Raw genomic sequence first — 23,981 nt, 5'->3', positions numbered from 1 at the left:
TTTTCCACCACTGCTGCTCCATTCTGGTAGCATTTTGGACAGATGATTCCTTGTATGCTCCAACTTGCCTTAAACAAATGAGTTTTGCCCTCATATGCTCCAATCTGCTTTAAGCATCACCTGTGCTTTTTCTTTGGCGTAGGCATAGATGTAAGAACTGTCACTGTAATTATTACTTTTGTTACGATTCGCTCACAACCAGACAGTAGGAAATGTTAAATAGCAGGTTGGTAGCATGGAGAGCCATCCATGTCATTCTAGAGCCACTTTCCTAGTAGTCAATTTTCTAGTGATATATAGAAGTCAGATAGAAAACTTCATTCCTTACTGAAACTACTGTGTGAGCTCTGTGGAGTTGATAAGATTATGATTGGTAACAGAACTTCAATACTACACTTGGACTGCAGAATTTCTTGGACCAGAACAAGCAATCCCTCCATTTCTCATCTTCCACTATTGCCCCCAGCTAAGCCAGCACACCCTGAGTGAAGAGTGAGCAGCCATGGAACCCTGTTATCCTTTGACAAAGATCATTAGTTTCACTAGCAAGTTTATGTTGGTCTTGCAGTGCAAGTAAGCTCTGCAACTGCACTGGACAGAAGTTTGATTAGAGAAGCCTTTGGGATTTGTATGTTGTGATCCAGAGTTCTAAAAAATCGTCTGTGAGGACAGAAATGTGCTGAAACATCCGATGCTGAACCTTTAATCCTGTGGCCCAGGCCTACACATTTCTTAATTAATTTCTTAACAGTTAATGATCTGGTGGTTTATTTGTTCAGGGAAGAGTGAATTTGATCCATTCAGCTTGACTCTGCTACTCTACCAGCTTGATCCTGCATTTTTTAAGCATGCAAAATGTGTAATGACTTCTCTGCTCAACAGAGGTCATAGTTTTGTTCAGGCAATGCAAAAATACAGCTCTGTATAACACTTTCTACCTCCCTCTGTGCATGAATACAGCATTGTAAGGGACACCAGTCATCATTCAGAATTGCTGTTATACAAGTGGGGGCATTTCCATGCAGGCACAGGGCTAGGTGAGAGCTTGGACGTGCATTCTGTTGGACAGAACTGATGGGGAGGTTTTCAAAGGCATAAAGATAGTACCAACCACCCTGAAACTGTTGGGCTCTAAATTCTAAGCAGTGTATTCAAAAGCCTCCCCTACAGCATTGTTGTTCTCCACAGCACAGGATAGCATGGCCTAAAAATTCTGCCTAGGTGAATTTAAGATAAAAGAAGGAATTGTTGTAATAGAATATAGTCAGAGTATACATTTTTTACAAAGAAAATGATCCATTTGTCACTAGAGATTCTAGTAGGCTGATTGCTAATTAAGATATATTTCAGATTATAACAAACTTTGCCCATTTGGAGAGACAAAACACCGTGCTACCACTGATGTCAGATTTCAGAACAGCTGAGTCAACACACAATCATGTGTGGCAAAGGATTAACTACGTGTAATCTTTTGGCACAACAGTAACTTGTCACCTCCACTGTTTCTTAATTCAAGGAGTTTCATTTCTGTTACAAAGGAAGCCAAAAAAAGCCAAAATAAACAGGAAACTGTAATACAAGTCATTAATCTTTTCTTTCGTGCACTCACAGACATGCCAGGAGATGTCAACCCTGCAATCATGTACGGAGATCAAGGTTTTCAGCAATTGGTCAGTGCATCAGATGGCTACACACTCACTGTTTTAGCTAGAAGACTCATCCTTGGTAAGTTACTTTAAGTTGCTTTAATTTTTACTGTCCTGCTCTTGGAATGCATTTAATGACTAAGTCAAAATGAAAAGTCAGTTTAAACTATACCACCAGAGCACCAAATGCAAATCTGGCACTTTGACACCACATAGACACCAGGTGAAACACTCACCTGGTCTGATGAGAGGTGGTCCAGTGTTGGCAGTGGCATTGGAGACGGATTCAAATACAGTTGATAGAAGCTCTTTGGCTGAAGAAATTGGCCTGACTGTCTTTGCTATTTGCAAAATGATATCTTGGAACTTCAAAAGGAAAGCAAAACAATGAATAAAACATCTTTCCCCCTTTTAAAACAAATTGCTTTGGAGAGAGACTCCTGCAGACCTCAGTGAAGTAGGGGTTAGTAACAGCTCAGCCTCCTTCCAATTTGTGCAGATGTTTCACAAGAGAAGGAGAATAAACTGGCTGCTTCTGAAACGTTAGTGGAAGATCTTTAAAGAAAAACAATGTTAGAAACAAAACAAATTCAGGGCAATTCTTCCTCTTGTATGTCCTCTCAGCTTCTGGCAACATGTGAGAACTGCCTGACTGCAGACTGTCTCCAGACCTTACTGTAGCAACGAGCTCCTCTGTTGCATGATATAGAGTATGGAAAATATTTTGTTTCACATTTGTCAGATAAATATAAGAATTAAGGATATGTACCCAATTAAATTATGAGGAATATTTTTTACCTGTTCACCTTTTCTTTTAGGCTTTTGTGACGTTTTGACCTCTTTCTTCCACCCTGCTAGACACCTCCCTTTCAGTTGAGAAGTCCTATTCTATTCGGGCAATTATATGCATTATCTCCTGAGGAAAAATTGCTGACTGTGCTCACATATTTCTGCAGAATAATGAAACCTCATTCCAGTATAGTTTACCCCTATGCATAAAAAAATGTAAAATTATATGAACTAAAGAGGGCAAAGAAACTACAAAGTGCAATGCTGAGGATATCAGTTACTGCTGTGTGTGCTACGTTATACCTTGGGCAAAGGGCCACATATTCAGGTTACATAATTTCAACTGTGAAACCCAAATTCTAACATTATCTCTTACAAAATTAAAAGTTAAAATAAAAACATACCTTTTCAGCAAGTACATTTAATTCTCCTTTTGACAACTGAGCTATGAATGGTCCAATATCTAATGTTGTTTCAGCTGTCCAGTTCTTTGGGGAGCTGAAGAAACATTTTGGAAAAGTATATTGATCAAGAATGTTTGCAATCAAAATTATACTAAAACTTCAGAGTTTTTATTATGCTGTATTATACAGAAAAGACAGATACTCCTATGCCAGTGTGATGAATCATATGTATTAGCATCAGACTGTACTTTCTCATCTCTCTCTGACATATGGGGCATTAGTGGAATTCAATACATTCAGAGAAAGCCTTCAAACATTGCAGTCATGGAGCTTTGTTCTCTCTGTCTCTCAATGCTCACAGCGTTCTTAGCATGACAGTGTTCAAGCGAGGAGAAACAGACCTTTAAAAAAATAATCCCATTTTCTCTCAGATTCATGCTGCAATAGTATCCTGCTAAATGGCATCAAAAGAGAAGCAGAAACCTCGCAGCCAAACCTGAAACCATCTTTTTTCCAAATAGCATATCCTAAGGATCAACTTGGTTAATACTCAGGTAAGCAATATTTACCAGTACTTGCTTAAAAATCTGAACAAACAAACAAGCCTATTCCAATATTAAATCATTTGCAGTTTTTCACAGGCTGGTTTTCATTGCTGTTGGGCAACTGCAGCTTTCTCTGATGCCAACAGGAGCTGTGGGTGCTCATCATTTCTAAAAAACAGGCCCACGCACACCTCACAAGAGTCGACAGTTTCCCCCTGGTTCTGAAAAGATCAAATTCACAAAACAATTCAGGAAAGTAACTCAAACTTTTTGAAACTAAGGGATGGGAACATGAAATGTAGGTGATGAAACAGAAAACTTAAATACCTATCTTATTGGCTTCATATTTTTTACTCTCAGTACTATTTTCTTCATCTGTAATGTCAAGAGTAGTGAAAGGCAGCTCTAACACCTTGGAGAGTCACATCTAATGACACCTAAGCCATTTCTGTATTAGAGATTTTCTCTCTGATAGGTACCATACCTTCTGAAATAACATGCTAAATTATTTGTAGGAATAGGAATGAAATTCAGCTCTGAGTGGTGCTGGAAGTTTCAAAATACATGTTGCTTAGCACTATGCCTATTTGGGCTGTGTGACACAAATCTGACAAACCCACTCAGGAGTTGATTTAAGACACAAATCTGACACGTTTGCCAACCCACTTGGGAGTTGATTAAGAGAGCACTTGGATAAATAAATTTCATCCTGCAAGCCCCTGCAAAAGGTGGTAGTCCAACCACTCTGTTTGTGTTCTCATAGAAAACTCTGTGGAGTTTGTTGCCCCATTATGAGGGCATTGGACTAGACAAGTATTTTCTTAATAATAAAATGAAGTATTACTTAGCACAGTGTATCATGATTCATTCAGATTTATGCAGGGATGGTTTCTGGTGGAAAATATACATGTATCTACTCCATTGCCAGAAAAAATGCTCACAACTAGGAGGAAACTGAATGAGCAACTAAAATGCCTAGAAGCACTGAGTGACAGACTTCGGGACTGAAGGCGTGGTCAGAAACCGGGTGTTCAGTCTCCATCTTCAAATGCAAGATACCTCTAAGAGAAAATGTAAGAGAGAGATGGTAAAAAACTTTGCTTTTTGCATGACTGATACAGCAGCGTGGTTCGAACCAGCCTCCTAATCTGAGTCATTAATGACATCCAACATGCTTTCCGCTCTGTTGCTTCACCTGGTTGAACTTTACATCCCTCTGCTTCCTCCTCTGGCTCTCTCCCTTTGCCACAGGTTGTCTTTATTTCTCTTCTCACACCAGTGCACTGAGTGTGAGAATTCTTTGCATTCCTGTGCCATGCCTTGCCAGTAACACCCTTGCTCTTGCCATGACAGATTCTCTTTGCCTGCCCCTCCCTCAACTGTTACGCTTTCTCTCCTTTTTCTCTGGGACTTAACTCATTCAGAGTGTCCCTGGGGCTGTAGTTTGTTCCACAGCTATCACATTACACACCAGAACAGAAATGTCATTCTAGTGAGCAAAGAGCACTGCCTTAATACCTTGCATGCCTTAACCTTCAGCAGAAGCAGGGTGGTATACCTAATACCTTACCCATATAACTCAAGGAGTTTGTATTTAATTTCAGTCTTCTGCTCATGGCTGAGCTGTTGGCAGAGTTTGAATTGATGAAGGGCTGCTGCCATTGCCTTGAGGGACATTCTGTCGTGTAGAAAGGTTGGAGGTAAGTGGCAGATTAGGTTTCCAAGTAGGTCAACATCATATTCATCAGCAATGGAACCATTCTGAAACAAGAAGCGTTTACCTTGTTGGCAGAGCTAATCTTGGCTCTTGCCCTGTATCACTCGGCTGCATCAAAACACATTTAAGCTTTGTGATCCTCTAAGGAACAAAGACACAACAGTTTGCACTGGCAACTTAATCTATAGTTTCTGTTGAAGCCACTTTATACTTCTTGCTCTTACCAACAAAATTGGTGATATTTAATATGCATTTGATATTTAATAAGCATTCTTTGTTTATTTCATATTGAACTACACTTAAAAAATAATTAAAACTAAATCTCCTGCCACAATCTCCAGGTGACCACCTAGCAAGTGCAGGAGCTGTGCAATTCTGCTAGATAGGAGAGTCCTCACATGGCCCTGCATTGCAAAGGGGCCACAAGTTCTTGCTATAACAAAGCTTCACTCTGTGGGATTTCTCTAGCCAAAACACAAGGGATTATACATCTGGTTTGTATGTACAAGGACATGAATAATCACAGCTACATCAAGAACTAGTTTTCCCTAAAAAATGGTAAATGCTGCAGCTCTTTGGTGGCAGAAGCCACAAAATATGCCAGGTACACAAACACAGAGCTGAAAACATCAACCAAAGGCACAGGCTCTATCTACAGAAGAACACAAGCATCTGCGTGCCGACTGGAGAGTACAAGCAGGCGGTATGACTGTGATGCACCATATGACAATAAAGGGAGACAAAGCTAATCAGCAGCTCTCACTGAGTTTGGAACCATCAGTGGCTAATCACAGACGACTTCTGTGCAGCTCCCCCTCTGCCACTGACTGCCCCCCCCCCCCCTCCCCAAACCATGCCTACCAAGCACTCCTGCACTTTCTGCAGGACAGCATCTTTTTTGTGAAGGCTTGGATTCAAGAGGTCCACCTCAGTTTTCCCAAGGCTTTCAATGAAAGGGACACACAGGGGGCCTGAAACATACTCCAGGTATTCAACCCTGCCAAAAGAATTAAAATGGTATCGGAATGCAAACCTGACCCTCAGGTGCCCAAAACCACATCCATAAAATCTGTGGAGACTGAAAAAATTCAGAGGCAATCCTGAACTTGAAAAATGATAAACTAGGCAGGCCAGAAAAGTTGCAATTAATCCTTGACACATTTTAAATAAAATTAATGCCTTTTTAAATAGAACCATTTTATTTTCTCACTTCTGATCAGGTTTTTCTTAAATTAGTTAAAAATATTCTTGCAAAATAATAGTTCTCATACCATTTTATCTCTTTCAGCAGGTGTGAAAAAAGAAAGAGAAAAAGGAGAATTCACATGTGAGGAGTTACAGCTCAGCAGTTCCTATCAAGGTAAGATTGTTAGTTTTTTTCTGAGGAAGAAAAGCTTGACTACTTACATCATGCAAAATTTTTCTAACTAACAAAAAATGTTTCTAAACACACTGAAATGTTTCTAATGACACAGAACAGTACTCTCGGGCAGCAACGTGATGGCTTTATCTTGCATCTCTGCTTTCAAAAAAAAAAAAAACACCATAAAAAAAAGTAAGTGGAACTAAGTGGAATATTAAAAAAAAAAAATAATCAAGCAACCCCCCCCCCCCAAAAAAAAAAAGTCTCACAGTATAGGAAAAAAAAAAAAAAAACACAACAAAAATGCAAAGAAAAAAATCCAGTGTAAACTATATTTAAGCTCGTTTTTTGATTCTCAACAAGACACTCATGACAACCTACTCAATTATCCCCTTTATTTCAGCAGTTATCAGAAACACTGTAAACTGTTTTATAGCATAACAAACTTTTCCATTGCTGCTGTATCGCTGTGATTCACTCTGCACAGAACATGCTTCAAGGGGGTCTGATTTCAAGGATGCAAAGGAATTCACAATTGGGACAAAAATAGGGTATGCTAAAAGACACCAGGCGTTACCAGCTTTCACTTGACGTAGACTTTGGCTGCAGTCAGCAATCACTTTTTACATACTATCTTTTATCTGACTTACTGGCTTTCCCAGGACTGAAGAGGTCATTAAAAAAGTGCTCACAAGGACTACTGCGAATGTTCTACTATGGATGCGCTAACTTACGATACAGTAAAATGTAACTTACGGCAGCACAAGCAAGAGGAAGGGAGGAATGGATGTATTGGAGGCTTTCCAAAATTTCCAAGCCAAACAATTAACCTAAAAGTAACAAAAAATTAAGATCTTAAGTATTTGTTATTTTTGAGGAAGAACTGAAATATGACTTGTAAATTAGCATATAGAAGACTGCATGTTATCTTCACAGAGAACGTTTTTCTTTTTACAGAGGATTTTACTTTTTGCAGACATCAGAGATAAAACACCCTATATTTGGGTGCATAGGAGTGTTTGCATCTTTCCAAAAGTTATATATATATATATATATATTCAGACAGATTATTCATGGATTAGCAAGTTGGAATGACTGTAGAAACTTCTTGCAATTCCTAAGTGAAAAATGAAATTGCTTTTTTTGGTCTTACCTGATATGGAGAAAGCAGATGAAGGTTCTTTTCAAAGAATTTAAAATGGCTTAAAAAAAAGTCTGTGCCCATACTTTCAATCAACTGGCAAGTCACTCCTTTCACAAGCTGTCCTGTGCTGATAGGGAAAGCAAAGTTCAAATTTTTCAGTATTTTTAGCAGAATTCAGTCCTTACTCACCACAACAATGACCTAAGGTTTAGTTTCTACAACCACCTTCCTTCTCTTCCTTGTAATCTGAAGGCTGTCAAAAGAAAACAACAACAAAACAATACCTCTGCAGTGCAGTGATTTGGATTTGGAGACCCTTTTTAAGGAAGAAGATAAGTTATCTTGTGGTACCAAGGAATGAATAAACAAAACAGTACAAAATAACCACAGCGTTTACCTCAAAGTTGTTTTGATCACAGATCTAGACTTAAACCCTTTCCAAAAAGAGACTATCATCCATACCTTAGGAGATCAACAGGAGAGCTTTTCTTAGACAATAACTTGTACAGATATAAAGCCTGAAATAAAAACCACCACACGAAGTTAAACATTGGCAATGCAGTTGCAAGATACAATAACTACTGCAAGGTTTTTGTTTACTTAATGCTCTTATGTACCCTAAAGGCATTTCTGCGGTCCAGCCTGGCCAACAACAAAGTTTGGCAGACATCCAGTGGTGAACCTGTTCTTCATAAGATATCAGTGACTGGCACTGTGGGATGATGTTAAACATGTTTGTGGAACATGACCACAGAATAAAATTTAAGTTTAAAGGGACATCTGGAGGTCATCTGGTCCAACCCTCCGTCTCTGGAAAGAGCCAAAGGACTGGTCGTACATGCAAGCATCTAGTATACACAGCACCAGAAAGAGAATTTATGGCAGAAATTTTAAGATACTAAAACTCAGAACATGAATGCTTTTCTTTCCACTATATTGACTTAGAATACTGCCAGGCTGTAAGTGACCACTAGCTGCTTACACGAAAACGCATGTGCGGCTGTTCCTTCCTTTTGCCTACATTCCTTTAACACATATCTATTACAACACTTTTCCTGTTCTCCCATCATACTAAATCGCAGTGGAATGGAAAGCTCATAATGCTTTTTACCTGGCTTCTTCTTAGTTCTTTTTCTTTCATCACTGAAGAATTATATCCATTCTCTTTCCATAAATCAGGAAGAGATATTTCTCTAAAGAAAGCCCCTTGTATATCTGTGACTGGTGAAGAAAAATCTCTAGATGAAGCCATCTAAAAAGCGGAAGAGACAAACACATGACATTTCAGAACTTATGCTTAGAATTACAGGATCTGACTTTCTATTCTGTATAATATTTCTCTAAAGAGGATAAAAGAAAAACTTGCCAATATTAAGAAAAGCCATAGACTAAGCTAGAGAGAGCCTTCAAAACAGACTTCTTATCCAGAAAAAAAAAAACACAACACTAGAAAGATTAACCATTGAGTTAAACCCACATCTCAGTGATAAGATTTTAAATCATGCTCTGCATATTATGCTTTATTATGCTTTTGCACAAAGAGAACCTGCTACACAGGTACCTTCCTGAGGATCCCTTGTTGTTGTGCAGGTGATAAGTCTGGTGAGTGTTGGGATATTGTGCCTCGAATGACCTGAGAAAGCTCCTTTGGGTTCATCCTGTAGAATGACTGGGTGCTAATACCAGTTACCAATGCACCCATTTGACTAACATTATAAAATAAAACCTGCAGACATAACAGAGGAAACAAAGTTATCTGGGTTGTGTACAGCAGACACATTAAAAGTGAAAGTTAATAAATCAAAACTACTTTTCTTGAATATTTAATGTCTTTCTTGCCTAGGGATGTACTTTCCTCTGATATTTTTCAATCCAGACAAGACTGTCCACAGAACAAATGCAACCATTTTCCAGAGGCTCCTTTATTTTGAAAGGGAGCAGCCTGATTCCTTCCATTATGGTATATTTGAATATATAGTCTGAGATCTTTGATCATGCAAGTTCTGCTGCATGCGGCAGCAATACAAACAAAATAATATATACAACTGCCAAATGCAAATAGGCATTCTCCATGTCACTAGGAAATTACTTTAGGCTACAGTTTTGAATGTTGTTACTTGATTTAAATAAAAACTTCTAACCACTAACAGTACTACAAAAAGTGTCATACTGATACTAAACTTCTCAAAATCTACAATTATTGTTAAGAAAAAAGACATTTCACTAATTAAAACGAGAAGATGGGAAAGCTATATCAGAGATACCTTTTCATAAGAGAGGTATTTACTGGATAAAATCATAACTTGGCTTTTTGCCCATCCAGAGACTTGGTTTAGTGTCGCAATAGCATTATGAACAGCCTCAGGTGACAAAGATTCCAGTTGACCTGAAGTCAGTCCAACCACAGCGTCTGACAGCGATCCAAGGATATCATTCAAAGTCTGGTTCTGTATAGCAATATTCAGGAGCTGAGATTTGAGCTAAAGCAAGCAAACAAACAAAAAAACAGATGGGAAACAAAAGTCTGCCAAGAACAAATTTCCAATTATCACCCAAAACTTTAACTAGAGTTTTTGGAATAGACATTGGCAAGCATTTAGTGACCATACAGTCCATAAAAATCCAAAACTAGAACCACAGTTGTCAAAGAAATATGGAAGAAACGGAACAAGAAAAGAATGAACACTGTGTGGGAAAAAAAAAAAAAAAAGAAAAGACTTTTATTCTTTGCATCATGCACTCAAGAACCACTTTTTTTTTTCTTAGATCCCAGTAATTTTTCCACTCTCTCTTTGTGTTTTTTTTTGTTTTTGTTTTGTTTTTTGTTTTGTTTTTTTGTTCTGTTTTGTTCTGAATTCAAGAAGTCCCTCCTCCTGTTTTCAGGAATAGGAGAAACGCATGAACATGTTACCCACCTTCTGAACCTCGGCCTGGAAACCTCTCAATTGATTGCATTTAATCATTTGATGAAGCAAAGCCCGGGCCACAGCGGCATCCATCTGTTCCATGTCATCATAAAAGCAAACCAACAAACCTAGCCTATATGGAAGAAATACATTAGCTAGCTTCTGAAATAAAAGCTGTCACTCTCAGGAACGTGAAATATGGTATGTCCTGCTTGTGCTCCAAAGTTAAGTCATTTGTTTGTCACTAACACTTTAAGAAACGATCTTTAAAACTCTACTTGGCCTGAAATGTGGATATGAGAGACTTGCACTATTCTCTGTAGTTAGCTAAACTCTACTCATGTTTGTGCTGTCAAACATTTAAGTTTCCCTGTTCCATTTGTCCATTCCTGGATTTTTCCAGTTACTAGACTCCACTGCCCTTGGCAGAATTGGCAGTATGATCTCCACTTTGAAAAGGATGGAGGGCTATTAATAAGTCTTGAAGTGGCTTGCTGAGTTCTTATCTGGATTGAGTGTACACTTTGAACTCTACTTCAAATCCTGCTTGGATTTCACAAGTAACACAACTCATTCATGTGGTGGCACAGCAGCTAGAGCATTGCATAGCCTCTCTGTTGTCTTAGGTTGAAAGGAAGCCTACTGTACTTCTCACCAAACATATTTCTTTATCCCTATGACAGGCCCTTGGATGGATTCAATGTGCTGTGGTTCATCGCCTCAGTTGTACCAGCACAGTAAGGCTGTGTTGTGAACCAGATGAGGAGCTCATTTGTCTCCACACTACCTCTACTATTTCTTGGCATTTTCATTAACCTCTGTAAAGTACAACCACGGCTGTAGTCAGTGGGCAGATATCTTCACACCACCAAGGGCTAGCACCTGCTGTACATGGCCTCCTGACTTGTGCCTTGGGAATATTTGTTGCTGTTTCCTACAGCCCTGCACTGAAGGGGCTCTGAATTGTGCATCACTCTCTCTGGACTTGAAACTTTAAAGCAGTGGTAATGAATTAGTTTGTAAGAAGCCTGAATCACTCCCTTGTCCCTGAAAACTCCTGGCCTTTGCTTTCATAACTTATACAAGACAAGAACTTGCAAAGATAAGGGCAAAGCACAACTCACATGCTGCAGTCTGTGTTTTTTCCAATTCAAGGATGCAGGTGTAGGCAGAGTTCAAATGCCCACAACCTAGATCAACAGTGGACAATGCTGCAGCCACAAAGTTTGTAAAAACAACAACAAAAAAAAATCTGCTGTGTACAAAGTCTCAGCTTTTAGTTCCCCATGTCCCTCAACAACAACCAGCCTAGTGATATAACAAACTACTGCTTCTGCAGCCCATCTGAATTCATGGGACATCATCAAACTAACATATAAATCAAAGAAACATTATAACTGCACTTTTATAACAAATAATTACTTTCTGATGCATTATTGCATAACCACCAAGAGTTCTTTGTCTCCTTTGGGATTGGCAGTAATGAATAATGCTACTTCTTAAAAGTGCATTTAAATCATCAGTATGGTTAAAATGAGTAACATAAAATAAGTGTGTTGGGAAAATGGAATATATTAAGGATTATGGAGCATGGTATTTCTCTCATTGGTGACGATCTGGCACCTCTCATGGGTGATAAAATCACTTTAAAAATTTCTGACATGAAATCTAGACAGTGGGTATAATTCTTTTGTCGCTTACATCCCTGACAACCAACAACACTTCTTGGAAGTCAATGAGTTACATTGCAATAAAGACAGGAGCTCTGAAGTCATAAAGCGTATTCTCCATTATTTTATACCTCTAAGGTATTCCCCAAGGAGACTACAAATAACTCCAGAAAGTGGTGTCTTGGGACTAAATACATCCACTTACATGACAGCGCAAATGTAAATGCAGAGCACAGCACTCTCCTGCAGGTAGCTCATGCTCACTGCGTATTTATGAATAAAAGCTGGCTTTTTTTTTTTTTATTGTTAAAGTAAATTTAAAAAAAAAGTGCTAATTTGAGAGCCCTAAAAGTGCAGTTTCCTGCTTGCACACATAAAAGTTGCAAACATCTAACCATTGCTCATCTCTGCTCAATAGGATCACTTGCAAAGTGGACAAGGATGGGCAACCCTTCTGGTGACACCACCAAGTGGACACCACCTGCAGCCGTGGCTGGTGTGAGCTAAGATTTCCTCCTCAAATCCTAACTGTAACACAATTTCCACAAAATATCTGCTGTGATATGAACACCCAAGGCAGCTTGTGTCCTGTCATCCCAATTTGTTTTATTGCTGTACCATACAACAGTTTTGACTCAGTCCCCCAGACACTGCTGTGGTCCTCTTACTGATACTACAGACAACTCCTCGCTGCAGAGCTGGAAACAAAGCATCAGCTAATTAGGCTCATATCCAAAATTCATAAAATAGCAGTTCTTCACTGTTGCTAACCAGGGTTGGATTTCAGCCTAGATTTTTCTGCTAGAAAGAAAAAGCTATGCCACATCAACAAACTCATCAGCTATTTACTTCTTTCTTTTCTTCTCACTTATTCTTTCCATACACAGCCAGAAAAAAAATAAAAAATCAGTCTTGCCTGTAGATAGTTGAAGTGTTTCTCATATCAAATCCTGATGAGTTTATTCTTTCCAGGAAAGCTTGTGCAAGCTCTGGTGTGATATCATACACTGTGTCCAACTGCTTTGTTGCATTGTCGTAGCTAATGAATAGTCTTATCTGATCAATGCAAACAAAATCATGCATGAGGATTAGGAAGTGATTGCATCTAATAAGATGTTTGACACTATAAATTAATTGATCCCATTTATGTTTTACAGAAAGGAGGATAGATTTGGATAACAGTTTTTGAAGGCAACACTGAATGAATGATTCTCTGTTGAACTGTCAAATATCACTGGTCCCACATCTTCCGGTATAAGTCACAGAAGCCCAATGCGGATAAATAATTACATATCAATGATAGTCCTTTTGAATTACAAAAGAGAGGAATATTTGGTTGACAATGAATTTGAATTCCCATTATATTTATTTTAATAATCATATTTAAGAAATTCAAGTATATAAATTTCTTGTTCATGTTTAAGTTTACATTTATTTATACTGTTTGTAGCTGACGTAACTGGACAAAGATAGATCCAACCATATCTTTTTTTTTTACTTACTTCATCGAGACTAATTTTCAGAATTTCTTCTAAAGGCAGATGAACCATGTATCGTCCCATAATCCACAAATTTTCTGCACTGACCCATGAAGCTGATTCATTGAACTCTGTTTTGTACAAATAAATACTCACTAAAATGTTTGGCAAGTCATCGTTTTTTTCAAATGTATTGTACCCAGTATTGGGTACAATTATCAGGAAACAAACAAAAATACTTGCAAATCAGAAAAATGCTTAGCAGAGAGTCAGGTTCCTTCCATTGGCTAGTTTTTAGCACCACATTTTTATGAAATAATACTTTTTTTATGGAAACGAAATAGCATTGCAAATGTTTCTAATTTTCTCATATGAAAATGATCAATGTTTTATGTTGTTGAAACAGAAATGGATAAAGTATGGGACTAGAAAAATTACACCACTAGCATTAAGTATGGAGCAGCATTTTTTAAACTTGGTTTTCCTAATCAAATATATTATTGAAGAACACCAGGAAGGCATGATACTTTTTAACACCTGATATATGTTATTAGTGATGATACCACGTATTTAAGCAATATGCAATAGCGATAACAGAAAATTAAAAATCATTCATTCATATACTTATATGGAAAAAGTTTGGCAAAAATACAAAATACTGCCTAACAGTTAAGAAATGTGATTCATTTAGTAATGTTCTCTCAAAGTATTTAAAATGAAAACAGGATTCCTAAGAATAAAGCATTTACAGACTAGCTGGGTACTCTGAGCTTCAAAGATGGTGTTGTCTCCAAAAGTGTCTTAACTTGGATGCTCAACATTATGCTGTACCTTCACCATACCTGCTCTGCTTTGCATGTGAAAGACCAAGCAGGACTTAAGAGAGGCATGGTAATTCTCAGTCCCTTCTGAGCTGAGAGATCTTTTATTACCTTCAGGCATGAACCATGATGTCTGATGCTGTGGGATTTTCACAGGACTACTGAGTACCATCGGGCAAGTCCTGCGTCTTTGCTTAGCACACGATGGCATGCATCATCACAGTGTTGTGAACTTCTCCTCCACAACTTTATGCTTTACACTGATATTTTGAAATAGCCATGCTCTCAGAAGCCAGATTTTGCTCCACTGAAGCAAGTGGGAATTTTGAATTTGATTTCCAGAGGGACAGGAAGAATATACACTGCGATGTTTGGTGAATTTGGTGAAACCCAAGTGCTCGCTTTGACATGTCAGTGGTACTGTATTACAGCTCTCTCATGGAACACTCCCGGCACTGTCCCTGCTGTGGCAAATCTAATTAAGAGACATTAGCCAGGTGAACAAAGGTAAGAAAATGCATAAAACTGGATTGAATCCACTTTGGTTTCATCTTTGTCCCTTTTCTGTGCAAGGCAGTGTCACGTGCAGTAGAATTTTTGCATTTTGCAGCTTCCTGCACACACACACATATATATACACACACATATTAAATTGTGTGTTGGCTAATGTGCTCCCAGACAGACTCTAGTCTGAGCACAAGTTCAGAAGTGAGCAGCACACCTGTGCAAAGTGCCTGATGACTGTATCCTATTTAAGTCTTAGAAAAAGCAACTTGGAACAGGAACTTGGTACACAGCTCTGTGCAGAAGAGGTGAAGAACAAGTGTCTTTGGAGAGCTATTTGTTGCGAACAATACAGTATGTTTATTGTATTCTGCAGCAAAAGTATTCAAGACAGCTACTCTTTAACAGTCCTATGCTAAATTCGGGAACCAATACAATGGAGAGGCCTTTTGTTGACTTATTTTCTTATGATAAGCAAGAAAACACTTTGTACATAACATACCACTCGTGTTATAGGATTTTTGTAGAATCTCCCTCATCCAGCCATACAGAGCTTTCTGTGTGTTTGCTGAGGTTTTGTCATAGAGGTCCTTGAATACTGTTGATCTAAGTGACACAATGGCATATTAATTCACTAATTAGTAAACTTTTTTAAAAAAGCAACACATGACCAAATGTTTTTAGAAACAACAAGATAAAAGCAGAAAGCTATAGCTGACAAAAGCGAGACCAAATAGAAATCTCTTTTTACAGTCAGCAAATGCTACATAGTACTAATTGTGATGACTGGAAAAATAAATGGCTTACAAGTTTCTGAAAGCATCCTCCTGCAGAACTTTTGGGAGGTTCCCAATGACATCAGGTTGGAGATAGTTCACTGCTGACATGTGCAAAATCTGGCTTAGGATAGCCACACAGTCCATAGCCCTCAGGGCCAGAAAGCATTTCTCCAGCGTTATAAGAAACAAGGTCCTGTTCACTCCTGGGCTTTGGAAAATTCTCTCCCTAGTGTTTTTCCAATCAAGAACAACATTTCCCACTTCCTGCAAGCAACACAGGGTTAAAATGAACCTAGAAAAATGAAAGGATACTAGAATGGTATGGGTATTATTTCATATACAATTTAGTATGTTGGCATCTCCAGAACAGATCTTTTCCCGTGCAGTATTTCTTGCAGCTGTTACTACAAAGAGTCCCTCCAAGAGGATCAGGCACATGAAGAAACAAGCCCAGGTAATAAAGCCAAGCTGGCTGGGAATGGATCACTTGTTTTTTTTTTTTCCTCCTCACAGACTGGTGTGTCTATGACAGCATGGTCAGAGCTGATAGTCCAAGGGCTGGTGACTTGTCACTGCTATTAGTGGTCTTGGAACAACAGCGTGCACCATTTGAGAAGACAAAATTCACAGCGTACTGACAGGGCTCATGCTCTGCTGCTCTGGCTCCCATCCGTGTGCTTAGCCAGCAAGAGCTGCACCTCCACTGCTTGAGTAGTGGAGCATCCAGCTCTTGTCCTGGGCAGTCACCTCACACATCCAGAGAAATGCTCTGCCTTTGTCCCACGTTAGTCTGCAGCCCTGCAGTGACACCCATGCTGGAGGCCCACAGGGAGGATGCCAGGTGCTGTCACCTGCAAGGCCACTATCCTACCCCAGGGGTGGTGAGCCCCTCTGCAGGCCACCTCTCTGGGGGGTGCTCGCTGGTTTTGCATTTGTTGAAGATGGGTCACCCACAGAACACACCAGAGGGGCAAGCAAAACGTGTTACACTGCTTCCCCTCCAAATTGCCTCATGATTTGCTTGTATGGTGCTATAACAAGATAACTAATTTCACCTTCGTTAGTCATCTTGCCTCTCTTTCTAGCCTACGTAGAGAAGCAGACACTCTCAGAGAACAACTTGTCCTACTCTCCCAGTAATATCTGTGCAGGAAGGTAGGTCATTCTCTGGGGATGCACCTTTCTCCACTGGGTTTAGAGCAAATGTACACTTGGATTTGGCACCAAACCTTTAGACACTGACCTAAGGAGAGGGGCTACTGCAACCTGCTCCAATCCTGCCAAGTAACAGCACAACGTACACAGTAAGACCCCTGGTCCGGTCCCTTCCCCTTTATCTAAGCCTTTGACAGCAGCTTTTGTTTCTCAGGTAGTGACTTACAAGATGGTCCTTTCTGCTGTTGAAGAGGCACTTCATTGCAGTCTGGAACTGCTGCTGATCAAGCTGCTGAAACGCAGACAGCAGCTGCCTAGGCTGGTATAAAAGGTTCTGCAAGTAACTTTGTATGGACATCTGAAGTGTAAAAAAAAATATGCACAATAAACATAAAGCTCACAGTATTCTACTAGGGGCATCTTTTAATCCCTGAAAATCTACACTTGAGGAATAAGTGTTTAGCTTTCTGTATTGTCCACGTTGTCAATGACTAGAGTAACCATCCTCAACACAAAACGTAAACTGAAAACTGCATCTAAATGCAATGCTGAAAACCATTTTTAAAGGCTATTCCCGGTGTATTAACAAGTGCTCTGCAGTGAGCTATTTAACAAAAATGTCTGTTTCTCCCTTCATAAAAACAAGGGTAATAATGCTTTTCTGCAAATGAACCTTTTAAAGATCTCAGAACATGTGGTACTGTGTGCATATTATTACTACTTAAAAAAGGAAGGAAATGTGCAATTAAATGGGAGGCAAAGCTTGTACCAGGTCATAAGGCGAGAATCTCCCCTCTCACATCAAACTGCATTACCAGCTAACAACCTTGTGCCTGTTTTAAAACTCTAAGGGGAATTATAGCATAGAAACAGAAAACACTGTAAGGCTCATTAGCACCAGACTGGAGAAAATCTCTTCTAATTCCCACCAGAGTTATTTCAGAATTGGTTAGGAATTTGAGTCAATGCTGTCCTCCTTTGCTGTCTTAGCATGGCCACCACCACGTATTAATACAGCTAGGACCTTGTTTGGCTGGAGAGTTCAGGGCTGATTACAGCCTTAAACTGATAATAAAATTCATCTGTATAAGTGAATTTTAAAGACATCAAGAGGAAATATGAAGAGGTGGTGTCAGTGTCGTGCAGGTTTGTAAGAGCAGCAGCAGTGAAACAAGACTTAGGAGTAGATTTTGGTGCTGCAGAACTGCAGAGCTGTGGGCTTTGGGTACGAAGCCCAAGGTTGCACATTTGGCATTTTCATTTTTCAGAGTGTGTGTGTGGAGGGAGGAGAAAAGCTCCATGTCTGGGATAGCAGGCTACGGGTCCACTTAACCTGGTGAAGTTGCGGGATTTGGCCCCTAACCAATCATTATGACACAGGATAAAGAAAAACAAATTTTTACCTACGTCACTGACAGCTTACAGAAAACAGAGCTCAGAAAAGCCTCACAAGATGGAAGTGTTTTGTAGGATGCTCTGGAGGTTCTCATTCCATAAGAAGCAATGCAAATTACAGCCACAGTCAAAATCTGTGAGAAACCTTCAATTTTTTGGAGGAAAAAAAAGCACGTGCATACACACAATTCAGAAACAAACATGGCCTGAAAACTCCAAATTTCTGCTTTCCATCAGAGCTGATACAAGAAGATCTTCTTGTGATTTAGTCCTTGCATACTGCTGCAATCTTGGGGGGGAGCTATTCCTATTTCCTGTTTCTCTGCTACGCTACAGTCATATTAATTATCTCTATTAACAAACTAGCTTTGGCTGTGGAGATAAGTTGCTTATTAATTAAAAAATCCTTTCAGAATAAGAATTTGGATGTATTTTAAATGTCACAAACCTGCAGGCTGCTAAGAGTAAATACAACATCTTGGGCATGAAAATATGCCATAACTTTTGTAAGCGTATCTGCTGTCCAGGCATTAGAACTGCAACAGAAAACAGGACCAAAAATGCCAGTAAAATAATACAACATGTAAAATGGCTGATTACAAGACAAAACAAAAACAGGAGAAGCAAACAGTGTCACTATCAACATAATGACACAAGTATTCAGCTTTTTGGCCTAACCAGATTAATAGCCAATATATTTAATGCAATAAAAATTAATAGCTGGATGAGAAATCAATTAAGTTTTTCTTTATCTAACTCCACTTGCCCCACAATAATCTCAGTTTTCTGACTTGTTGCCATTAATACCATCTCCAGTGGCTATTTGGGAGCTCTAGAAGTACTCCTGGCACCTTGTTCTGCCTGCCCTGATCTGCTTATAGAAAGAAAGTATGGGGACTCATTTTTACTGCCTTTCCCCCAGCAGCATCTTCAACGTTTTTCTTCTTTACCCAGCCATTGAGTTTCAGAAAGGTAGAATTGTCTTTGAGGCTTTTATTGCTCTTTCAAATTTAGACAAAATTAGAAAATAATTCAAAAATTGCCAGAAGCTGGAGGAAAAGGAATGGATATGGGATGGAGTGGGACTGAAAGATGGACAAAAAGCTGGAACTGCACCTAATTTCCTTAGAAAGCCATTCTGAAACATATGAACAAAATTGATTATCAAAGTTTTTGAAAAGTGTAGCGTGTATCTATATTCTCAGCCTCATTCAATGCAAGGTTTTTTGTTTTATCATGAAAAATGGCTTTTCCCTCATTAGGACAAAATACTCCTCACAGGAGATCTAAATCAAAGTAATCACAAGCCCATTTTATTCCATCCATAATGTTCCAGCGTTTGTGGAAATGAAACACGTTGTGTATGAAGTGCAAGATGATACCTAAAATCAAAATGGTGAGAGTAATACATTACCTCTGAAAATGAAGTATATCGAGGAGAGCTATACATGAAAAATTGAACAGAAACAGTTATAGTGACATATTGAGTTTTAATTCCTTTTAGAAACAGAAGTGGGAACAATTTTGCATTTTACCATTCAGATATTTCCCAGTTATTACTTCCTCCTAAGGAAAAAAAGATAAATATATGTGACTGGGTATTATTTTTAGATTATGTGACAAAACGTTATTAGAAAGATCAAATAAAAATACTAACCACAGCTTTTTGTAATAACGGAGGCAAATCTGTAAAAGATTATCCCATTACTAAAAGTTGATTTAACATTTTACCATTCAATTGCCACACAAAAATGTTTGTCATGCAGATATCAAACTATATATACACACCTATAACTTACTTTCACACATGCAATGCAGCTTTGATTAAAAGTATTTCTAGAAAAACACTGAAAATAAAGGGCTACTGTTTAATAAGCAATCTTGGCTAAATTCTTTGCTGGCATAGCTCCACGAAGCCAAGAGAGCAGAGAATACGGTCCTACTTACTAAATAGCACTGCATCTATTTTACTACATACAGCTTTTTCCATCCACACAGAATTCATCCCTCAGACAGGATTTCTGGTCTTACCTTCAGAGTTCTGACTGTGCGTAGTCTCAGCAGGACTCATTAATATCAATAAGAAACATATCTTCAGAAGTCTGGGCATTTCTTCTAGTGTTTATTAGAATCAGAAGATATTTGGAGTGAAAAGGAAAATTAAAAGAACAAAGTCAAAACGCAGTATTCAACCCAAACTTCCATAGCTATCAAGTAGAGCCAGCATAACCTATGGAGTGCAGACTGAGATCAGAACGATCTAAAAGTGCTTGCTCCCAAGCTATCCATTTAGACCTTTTTCCAGGATAGAGATATGCTTTATACAAGCCTACTAGGTGTATGTGTGCAGCCAGGTTTCGTTCCCTCTTACCAAACAGCTCTTCTACTTTTCTTCTTAGCAGCACTGTTTCCTTACTAAGCCACATTCCAACTAAATATGACTTAAATGCAATTTAGTTAGAAAAAAAAAATCATATAAAAAGAAATAGAACGAAAAAAGAAATTGAACTCCAAACAATCCCAAAGCCTTCCCTAGCTTGTGGAATTGCCTGTATGACCACTGCAGAGCAGCCCTGGGACCTTCCACTGGCAGAGCTCCGATCCGTACCATGGCCTGGCCTCCCACATCAGTGCCAAGTGCTCCATGCCTCCCTCATATCATCACTCTGCAGAGAGCCCCACAAATACACCTGTGCCCTTCCGAAGCAGTAGAAAGGCAACACATGGGTTCACGACCACGCCACTTCATTTAGACTGCTCAAACCTCTGGTCTTTGTACTCACAAGAAGTACACCATCAATTTTTCCAGCATTGGCCAGGTCGTAGTTTCTAGGGAAATACGTGGTTTAGTAGCTTCTGCTATCCCTGCTGCCTTGTGCTGTGCAGCATGAAGGTCACCAAAAGCTAAATGAACTGGAAGGAAGAGCAGTAATGGGACTCCCAGAGCTTTGCACCAGGCCGTCACTGATTCTTGTCAGAAATGGCTGACAGTCTCAGCTGTCCTATACAACGTGATTTCTTTTTTTTTTTCCATTTGGTCTACATCCTGAAGGACAAGGATACGTAGCACAAAGCTGCTTGGCCTGACACACAGCCAGGATTGAAAAGAAGTGGGGACCAAGCAGGTCTCCCTCCCAGAGGCATTTCTGCAGCCACGCTCCCTCCCCTGCACCAGGGCCATCACCTGCTGCAGCAGATCCCTGCAGGGAGGGTTTCCTGCCTCTGCCCAACCACTGTTCCCACAAGGGAAGCAACAAATTAATTCAGATATTAGGCGATGCTCTGCAGATTGCAGCTTCTTGCACTGGAATTACTCCATGATTTTTAACAAATGATACAGAGGGCCCCATGAGCCAGCTTCGCTCCAACCACAAGATCACTTTGTTAGGCTTCCTCTCCCTTTCCTTCCTTTCAAAGGCTTATCTGCTGCTACGCTTAATTTCCCCGTTTCTTTTTGATGCTGAATTTGGATGTGTTTTTTTTTTTTTTTTTTTGGTTGTTGTTGTTCTCTGTCATAGATTGAATTACAGATTTGAACATCTGATAATTAGAAACACCTTTTTCAGACTATTTAAACTCACGTATTGACAGCGTACTCTTATAAGAACATCTGTCAACAGCCTCTAGCAATGCTTCAGTCTAACACAAATACGTAACTCTGGTAACAGGAGCGACTCAAACTGATGGATGATGAAAAAATTAATCATTAAGCTTCAAGAAGCTAGCACCTCTGTACTTTTCTTACACACACTGAAACCCTTTTCAACAATTCTTTTGGGAGTGCCACACTGCAGTCTCTCATTCAGATGTATCTGGTTTCCTGGACAATGAACTTTCTTGTGTTTGTTTCTGCCATTGCCCTATTAGCTTTGCAGTAAGTTTTTACTAATCTGTAGGGTTTAAATCATGCTACTAATGTCAACCTTGATTTGTTTATTCCAATACACTCACTTTGATCAGGGAGCGTATTTTAATTAAAGCATACCAAATTAATATAAAAGGAGTTGTAATATAAGGAAATATATAAGGAGGGTAGTGCTGTTTTATCCCAACTAATTTCAATGGACAATTAGCAGGTGCAGAAGAGATCTGCTGTGAAATAGCCCTGCTTGATAAAACAATCTGTGGGATGAAGTATTTTCCTTTGTCAGTTAAACTAGTCCATTTACAGAAGTTGCCTAGAGTGCTCACAATCCCAAATCAGCCTGTGGCTCTGCAGATCCCATCTGGCACCTCCCTGCAAAGCTTTCTCTGCACCACCGCAGGGTATGCTGTGACCAGATCTCTAAAACTTCCCTTGCAGGACTCTCAGGTTATGGGGAACTCACAGCCTGCCCGTCCCCTTGCTCCCCAAACACACGCTCCTCCATGTAAAGAAATCCTAGACATTTTATCACCCACCTCCTCAATGCAGCCAGAGCCTTATCTGAAGCCTGATAACCAGAAAGCTAACCTCATAATCAGAAGTCTTGCTGATAACCTCATGCGCCACTGGTGCCCGTCCTCCCTCTCACAGCCAGGCTCTCAGCACCTCCGCGAAAAAGCCCTACACGCAGCAGCGTATAAACCCTATAGAAGAATGCTCAGGAGGTTCAGGCTGCAGAGGGAGGGAAGGAAGGGGAGGGCTGTGAAAAGAGATGCTGGGTTCCTGTGGCATGTATAGAGACCCAGGGCCCCGCAGCACTTTACCTGCCTCTGCTGTGTGCGCCTCCTTCCCCGCGCTCTGCAGTGCAAGAAGCAGGCGGCTGCAGCCAGGACCCCTGCAGCAGGGCAGGGCAGGGCCCGGGGCCAGCACCGCCTCACAGCTCCAGGTGCCTGCCCAGCAGCACCCAGCGGGGAGGGAAAGGTCTCTGCTGGGGGGAATCAGCTGAGGGACTCCCACAGTGCCTCTTCTCATACCTGAGATGAAGAGAGCTCAACGAACTGTATGGGGGCAACAAACGGGGCCAGGCTGGTATTGCCCAGGGTCCCCCAGCCTCTGCACCCCGAGCAGAGGCAGGTGGCTCTGGGCTTCTGGGAGCAGGAGGGGAGCTGACTGTACCTGAGGCCACCCAGCCAAAGGGGGATGTGCCTTCTGGGAGATGAAACTCATCCAAATTTCTGCTGAAAGTTCCCAACTAAACCATGCCCTTGCACGGCATCTTTTTTCCTGCGATGCTACATATCCAGTACCACCTCAACAAAACAGATAATTTAGTTACTTTCCAGGGCAAAATACAGCACATTACACCACACACTGTGACTTACAAGTCGCAAGTTCCATAGGCCTAAGCAGGCTTTTGAGGATAATCATGAGATACACTAAACACTTATGCTTTCCCCTAAAACACAGTTGCGTAGATTTTCTGCCCAGACTATTATCTTTACAGGACAAAGCTAAGTAATTTTTTTCTTCTGTATGACTGTATATATCTGTACATAGCAGATATATTATAGAAAGGGAAACTAGGCAAAACTAGCAGAATATTAAGAACAGGACTGCAGTGTTTTGATTAGTACCTACACTCATATTTGTGGCCCTTTTAACTTGCTTGCACTTAATTATGCATCACCTTAATAACAAAGATAATGTGATTAGACAAGCATGTGACAAGTGCCTTGTGTCACCCATGATAGTTATGAAGCGAGGAAGCTGTCACACAGCAGTTTCCTGTGCTGTGAGTGG

The 23,981-nt window shown here is 39.9% G+C and overlaps 1 protein-coding gene across 1 annotated transcript in view; it reads right to left on the bottom strand.

Annotated features, from left to right (window-relative positions):
- The window catches only part of OTOA (otoancorin), a gene marked incomplete at its 5' end in the record, with an annotated part of 32,680 nt that extends 12,254 nt beyond the window's left edge, over nt 1-20,426 (bottom strand). The window contains 21 exons of the mRNA XM_082772922.1: nt 1,883-2,012; nt 2,840-2,933; nt 4,955-5,145; nt 5,948-6,098; nt 7,221-7,294; nt 7,618-7,735; nt 8,071-8,126; nt 8,720-8,860; nt 9,170-9,334; nt 9,873-10,088; nt 10,524-10,647; nt 13,101-13,240; nt 13,687-13,793; nt 15,490-15,593; nt 15,795-16,030; nt 17,148-17,279; nt 18,765-18,852; nt 19,731-19,758; nt 19,852-19,882; nt 19,974-20,002; nt 20,348-20,426. Coding sequence (XP_082629048.1) covers nt 1,883-2,012; nt 2,840-2,933; nt 4,955-5,145; nt 5,948-6,098; nt 7,221-7,294; nt 7,618-7,735; nt 8,071-8,126; nt 8,720-8,860; nt 9,170-9,334; nt 9,873-10,088; nt 10,524-10,647; nt 13,101-13,240; nt 13,687-13,793; nt 15,490-15,593; nt 15,795-16,030; nt 17,148-17,279; nt 18,765-18,852; nt 19,731-19,758; nt 19,852-19,882; nt 19,974-20,002; nt 20,348-20,426 — 2,434 coding nt within the window. The remainder of the gene's footprint in view (nt 1-1,882; nt 2,013-2,839; nt 2,934-4,954; nt 5,146-5,947; nt 6,099-7,220; nt 7,295-7,617; nt 7,736-8,070; nt 8,127-8,719; nt 8,861-9,169; nt 9,335-9,872; nt 10,089-10,523; nt 10,648-13,100; nt 13,241-13,686; nt 13,794-15,489; nt 15,594-15,794; nt 16,031-17,147; nt 17,280-18,764; nt 18,853-19,730; nt 19,759-19,851; nt 19,883-19,973; nt 20,003-20,347) is intronic.
- Between the last annotated feature and the right edge of the window lie 3,555 nt (nt 20,427-23,981).

This window comes from Aythya marila (assembly GCF_965140915.1).
Source record: "Aythya marila genome assembly, chromosome: 15".
Classification (NCBI taxonomy): domain Eukaryota; kingdom Metazoa; phylum Chordata; class Aves; order Anseriformes; family Anatidae; genus Aythya; species Aythya marila.
This window is presented reverse-complemented; position numbering and strand designations above follow the sequence as displayed.